This window comes from Papilio polytes, unplaced genomic scaffold (genome assembly GCF_000836215.1).
Source record: "Papilio polytes unplaced genomic scaffold, Ppol_1.0 DF823934.1, whole genome shotgun sequence".
Classification (NCBI taxonomy): domain Eukaryota; kingdom Metazoa; phylum Arthropoda; class Insecta; order Lepidoptera; family Papilionidae; genus Papilio; species Papilio polytes.
In genome coordinates, this window is record NW_013525270.1 from 850,975 (window position 1) to 858,195 (window position 7,221).

General features: G+C 35.4%; 1 protein-coding gene across 1 annotated transcript in view; it reads left to right on the forward strand.

Moving 5' to 3' along the window:
- LOC106101960 (coiled-coil domain-containing protein 170) overlaps window positions 1-7,221 on the forward strand; it is a 12,120-nt gene that overhangs the window by 4,713 nt on the left and 186 nt on the right. The window contains exons 7-10 of the mRNA XM_013281350.1: window positions 1,526-1,630; window positions 1,944-2,111; window positions 4,861-5,111; window positions 6,192-6,389. Of these exons, the coding sequence (XP_013136804.1) occupies window positions 1,526-1,630; window positions 1,944-2,111; window positions 4,861-5,111; window positions 6,192-6,389 (722 nt within the window). The remainder of the gene's footprint in view (window positions 1-1,525; window positions 1,631-1,943; window positions 2,112-4,860; window positions 5,112-6,191; window positions 6,390-7,221) is intronic.

The following is a 7,221-nucleotide window of genomic DNA, read 5'->3' on the forward strand; positions in this document are numbered from 1 at the left end:
TTTACAACAATCTAATTATACGTTATGTAAGGATTTGTAGGTAATTCTTTGTTAGCTTATTAGGAATGGAAATCTGGGAAAAATGCATGGAGACAATGATGGAAAATCAAGTTGTACATATAATGTTATTTTTTTTTTTAATAAATCCATTATTAGATAAGTAAATTTAAGAGAAAAATGTGGTTAAATGACAACAGACTACCGGTAACTTTTCAAATTATGATTATGCGACAATTATTTTGATACCCAAAATTAATTTTAGGGGTAGTTTCAATCTGAATTACAGCTGCACTATTCTATCTAAATATAACATTTTAATAAAAGCTCAAACTTTTGGATAAAACTTTTGTCTTTCCAACGTACTCAAGTCCGAGCTTTAAACCATTTTAAGTATAGCTTGTTTTACGTATTTAGATTAAAAGACCCATTGATTTTTATTGCATAACTAGTTTATACATAAATTTAATTACTTTATTTGTCAAATAAAGCTACTGAATGTGACCTTTGTCTGTTAACGTTTAAAATACATATCTACATACTCTTGTACAGTGACACAGAATTCAAATTCTTTCATTTTGTTTATTGTATCATCATCACCAGCTCACTGTAAGTCCCCACTGAGGGGCTCGGAGCCTACCCTAAGTTAGGGTTACTAGGCCATAGTCAACCACGCTGGCCAAGTGTGGGTTGGTTGACTTCACACATAACTTTGAATTTCTTCGCCGATATGTGCAGGTTACATCACGATGTTTTCCTTCACTGTAAGAACGTCGGGTATAAAATGGACGTGTATTGTATATATAATTATTTTCACATGTTTATTATATACATCTTTATATTTTTAAAGTCTATATATCCGTTTGTCTAGATGCTATATTATGGCTACTATGGCACGCTGCCGCGCCTGCGCAGGGAAAGATCTTTCCATGATTTGCCATATCTTAAAGAAGTAAGAAATGTAAAAATTGGCATGTTAATTTAGACTTGAAGATATCAAAAGCTTGCAATATTACCACAGTATGCACTAAATTATTACAAAGTAATAATAACTTACAAGTTATCAACCTAAGCACTGAATAAGTATGCAAATATTTCTACCGTAGATAATTAGATAGCTGAAGTAGCCAATTAAAATATACCGGATGTTGGTACACGAAATAATATTATGTCAGCGAAATATTTATGTGAACAACTTAAGGTTAATTTACATTCTACTTTGCTTCTTAGAAGTATTTAAAAAAACTTATTTCACTTTGTCACCAATCACTCAGTTCTTTATAACATAATGCGAACAGTGGGTTTTACCAGAGATCCCTGAGGATCCGAAAAGCCACCGAGGAGGTTTTAGTAGGTAAAATTTGATAACCCAAGCAGGGTTTACAACCTCACAGAAACAGGGTATCTTTAAGATTTCCATCCCGAAACCACCACCGACACCGCAAATGCTATAGGAAATAGGTACTATGAAAGTTCTAGTACATTTTAGACTTGTATCAAAGTATGTTTAGCGTTTGATTGATTGCAGACTGCTGTCGTATATCAATTACAACGGCGTATACGGATATTGAGGGAACAACTGCAAAGAAAAGATTTACATTTGGATCTACTGAGACGCAAGCTGAGTGTTCAGGTAAAATGTTTCACTTTGGATAGATAAACCTTTCATGTTGATAATCTGAGAACATATTTAGGCAGATATTTAAATAAGTTCGACTGTACTTCTGAAACCCGAATGGTAGAAATATATGAATTTATATTTCATAGCTCAAAATCCATAGTCCAAATAATTTGTTTCTCTTCTTAATTCCTATAATGTTTTGTGCCATTATCTAAGACTACTTCATGGGATTTTACGATAGCGAAACGATTTTAGCCGACGAATTGGGTTAACTGGTTAAGAAGTTAACTTTTAGTTTATACTCCTGATACTGACTGGTAATTAGGAGGAGAGTTCCCGCGTGCGCGCCGTGCTGCAAGCGGAGCGCGACGAAGCGGCGTGTCGTGGTAAGAAGATGTCCCGCCAGTGCGATCGTCTCGCCGCGCAGCTTGCTGATGCCCGCGCGCAGCTGCGGGACCTTAATGCGCAGCTAGCGGACGCCGCGGAATACAAAGTCAGTTTTTTTTATATTAATAAGGTGGAAAATGAGCCAAGTCACCTGAAACCGCCGAAATAGCGAAGCGAATGCAGACATCCGCAATTGCAGATGGTTTGCCTCCATTTAATCGACACGTTTCCTCCATCGTCAAATCCACTTTTCCTTCCCATCATTTTCTCTCAAGAAAAGCGCGGAAAGGGAAACAGACTAAATTGCGACTAAAATAATGTTAATAGTTAAACCTTGCTATAAATAAATTTTAATATTCAATGACTTTTCCCACGATATAGATAATTTTTGAACAACTAGTTCTCGCTTAAGCTGATATCGTTATTACACGCTTGAGTTTGAATTTTTTAATATTAGGGTAGTATTAAAGCTTACTTTCAAGTATTAAGAATTTTTCAAATACATTGTATTTAATAGAACAATACATATAATGAAAGATAAATAACATTAACAGGTTTTTAATCCTCAGTACAGATTATATAAATTGTAATAAGCTCGTAAAGCAGCAGCACAAAAAGCTCGCAAACCAGTACACGATAAAGGTCATACGACTTGGCGTCACAGTGAGACAGGCGTCAAGGCGCAAGCGACCGCAAGTCAAGTGCAACGCCCACGCCCTCTACACGTTAATTCACATTAGTTACACTTAAATACTTGATATGTTAATTATCACATAATTTAATTAATACTTACACTATATATAGTCATCTATCTAGAAAAATTATTTTTTTAATTTCGATTGAATCGTAAAAGGTTTCGTCTAAAGTTATCTTAAGCGCCAATAGCCTAGGTTTGGGGTACGGACTATCTTGCGATCGAGGGTTCGAATCCCGCTATTCGACTATCGTCGTGAACCATATCCTAGCACAAGCCTAGAGCTTAGTTGGAATAGTTAAAGGAAATATTAATTAACAAAAATAAACTAATATTTTTATAAAATGAAATAAAATAATGTGTTCCCTTGTGGAAGTTAAAAGGACATTACTAAATACTTAAGTTCTGTGTTAGAATTGTCGACTTTTATCTGAGAGTTGCTCAAGGATTTAGAAATGCGCACAATGTATTCTAAATGTGTTGGTGCAACATTAAAACACTATTCTTTCCTAAGCCGATGTAATGCATTTGCAATACAACGCTCAAATACCAAGATGACTTTACGTTTGATCATGGATTTTAAATCCTTTGCTTTTATCAATAACCTGTTGTAGATTAATCTGCTTTTAAGGCTTGCATGTATCCAAATTATTTTTAAAATTAAAAACTCAAAATTTAATTGGACATTTTTAAGAACTAGTGACTGAATAAGGGTATATAGACCATTCTTGTTAGGAATTTTACCGTATTTTGTACGGTACATTTATTTGTATTTTAAAGTCGTCTCCGTTTAATGCTTCCATAGATTGACAGAAAAACTATTTCCAAATATGAATACAGTGTTGAACATTTGGGTTTAAAATCACGACCACGAATCGTGACATAAGTAGATACGAAACGTCACTAAATATACATTATTCGAACACGTGTAATGACCAAAATAAGTCGTCATTCGATAGTACACTAAGTACACGGATATAATCTGTGGCAACGAGTAGCTCGAAGTAGATTTACTGGAATAATTGCTTTCCGAGGTCAAAATCATTTTCTTAATACAAACGTGATCTCATTCGAAGATTTAGTTGTTACAATTATTATAAGTGCTTAGAATTTAATCAGATTAAAAAAAAACATGTAATAAAAGGAACCGACCACGATAGTCTTTTGGATTTGTGACCTCGTTTGTTAATTTTAAGGATAAGACTGTTGTGTCTTGTGTAACTAACGGAAAAACTCAATCTAGGTCAAGGGTCGACCCTCTAGGGTGCCCTTGAGTTGGGATGAATAATAATAACCCTAGAAGTCCCTTTGAGCCTGATAACGTGATCGTTCGACTCATACAAAGACTTAGCCTAAGTGTAAAGTTAAACGACGTGTTTATATGATTTTAATATAAGCTTGAGATTCCTTTTCTTAAATTGATTTGATCGAGAATTTTTAATCGAACCTTGAATGTATTTCTAATAAACCTAGTAACCTCACTGTTAATGGATGGATGAAAAAAATATACATCAACTGTTAAATCACGACTCTAAAACATAAAATGGAATATCTGCATTAATTGACAGCTCCCTAAAACTATTAGCATGCTGATCGTACATCCGTTTCCTCGTGTAAGGTCTAAAACTCCAAAGTAAATGTAACAGTGGTAGTGCCCGCTTTAACATCTTAGCACGAATGGACCAGGACGCCCTTTGTAAAACCACGACCACACAGAAGACAGGCGTGTAATGGAAGCATTTCCGTGTTTTGTCTGATGAGTGTGGTGCTGGAGGCCTAATTTAAGTCTCTTTCTCTTTCCCACCCTTTATTTATAAGGAGAGGATGGGAAGGGAAAGTGGATTTGACGGTAGAGGAGAAGCCTGGGAAGGGGAAATATCCTCTTTATGTGCATCTCCTCTGTCGGATACGGGTAGGCAACGCATCTGCAATTGCGGATGTCTATGGGCAGCAGTCGCTTCGCCATTTTGGCAGATACAGGTGGCCACTTGCTTGTTTGCACCTTTTGTTATAAAAAAATCTTTAAAGTAAATAAATACTTAAATGAAAATGTTACTGGCAAATCGAGAATTTAAAAAGGATGATCGTTTGATTATCTTTGATATGTTATCTATCAGAATTTTATGATGCTAATGTTTACTGGTTTTGTTAATTTCTCTAGATAACGTCTCTGGAAAGAGCACGTAAAATAGAAGATTTAGAGAAGAGGTTGGAAGAGGCAGATATATTAAGGACTCGATACAATCGGAAAGTTAACATTTTGAAAGAACAAATTCGTACCAGCGGCGAGACGTATGAACAGGAACGAAATACATCTGAACACCAGATCAATTTACTAAGAGACGACTTAGCAAGAGCTAAAGAAGCACTTGCAGAATGCCAGAGAAGAGAGGCACAGTTAACAAGCTTCAGGTAAACATGATTCAATATTCTTAGCATACAAAGTTCTTATTTATTTAGTTTGACAAAATTCTAGCAACGTAATGTGTTATAGATTATGTAAATAAGCATAGCAAACTCTAAACTATACCAAAATTATGCGTAGCTTAAGAAAAATCATATTTATGTACAAGATATGCCTGTAATTTCACTACCGTACTAATGTTATAAATGCAAAGTTTGGATGATTGAGCGTTTGTTAAAGTTTGTAGCTAAACGGCTGTACAGATCTCAATGAAATTCGGCATATATCTAGATTATAGTCTAGAACAAATAGGCCACTTACTTTTGTTTTTTTTTAATTCCACACGGACGGAGCCGCCGGAGAAAACTAGTAGTGTTAACATCTATCTGGAGAACATAATAATTTTAATTTTCAGTGGTCACCCGAAAGTTAAAAAAGGCTTAATTGAAATTAGAACACTGATAAAAATAATTGCATTCAGTTGACATATAAAAATATTAATATTTCATAAATTATTTTTGATATCTTCAAGATAAAGTGAATAGGGTCATTGTTACTGGCACAAAAACTCCGCCACGATTGAATGCCCCTCGCATAGTTCATTGTCGTTACACTGTATCACTGTGTTAAAAATAACAAACTCGAACAGTTTTTTTCGTTAAGATCTTAGAAATAAATAAGATGAGTAGTTTTATTGATGTTAATACAATCAACAGTTTACATAGCCTTTTACGATGAGGTTAGAAATATTTTTTACTCGACAATCGCTTCGCATGCGTAGACATTTTATTTATTAAACATTTTAGAATATATATCATTAAATACTAGCTTTCGCCCGCGACTCCGACGGCGTGGTAAAAAAAAAAACAATGTGAACAACCTACATGTTCTTCCAGACTATCCTCTAAATCTATACCAAATTTCATCAAAATCCTTCAGCCATTTAGGCCGCAAACTAACAAACATCCATCCATCTATACTTTCTCATTTATGATATTAGTAAGATGGTCTACATTTTCTAGAATAATATCGAATTCGATTACTACAAGAATTTATGATCTTATTTTTACAAAAATACATCTTTTTAGGCATTCCATCGCCAAGCTTCTTGGTATCCTTGTGCCGTCCTCCGTGACGGACTTCGAAATGGTGTCCCGTCTGCAGAAGTTAATAGACGCTCACCACGACTTCACTGTAGTCTCCCGTCGATATGACGACCCGGCGTTACTGCGCGCGGCATCACGCTCCCCGCCACCCTCTAGATGCAGGACGAGAACTCCTGACAGGTAAGTCACTACACAAGGATGGGTGGATAACCGGGCGGGAACGGGGAGGTAAAAGTTGACTCTCCTGCTCCCATTGGTGACACATTCATAGAAGTAAAAGTATATTAGTCAAGGGGCACAAAGTTTGTCTAAAGCAATACTTAAGCGCTTTTTTGCTATTTGCACTTATTTTGTTCTGTTCTGTAATGGTGAACCACAACGTTTCAACAATATTAACGTAATTGTGATAATTGTGTTGTCTGATCCAAAGTGCCGTGATATTTGGATTTCGATTTTGAAGCAATTTGATCGGTTCCAAGACTTTTGACATAAATTTTCAATTGTTTGTATAACAATGAATAAATTATGATTGTTTAGACGTGTGATAATTATTTATCACCGGAACGTGATCAAATATTGTCCCTTACTTATGATTCAATAATAGAATTGATTTAAACAGCCAGGTGGGCAGTGCTGGGGAAAGGGACACAATGTAGGCGCAGTCAATTAACAAGCCTGTTATTACCGCAAATTGATTTTTACTTAATGAATACAATTTAAACGTATTCTTAAAGAACTTTATCTTAAAAATTGAAAACATTTTGTAAGATCACTGCAGTAACAATGGCACTGACATGTTACGAAACCATGTGTCTGATTGGTTCGGATTAAATTGATAGTCATTTATTAGTTAGCTTTGGCACATATATTTTAACACTTGTAATAATGACAAGCTTTTAAAGTTGTAGACAGTGACACTTAGAATAAGGCGCGGCTCGGCGATCGCCTAGGGCGCCGGACAGGAAAGGGCGCCAAAATCTGCTAATAAGTAAAAAGAGGCGCCGTAGATGTC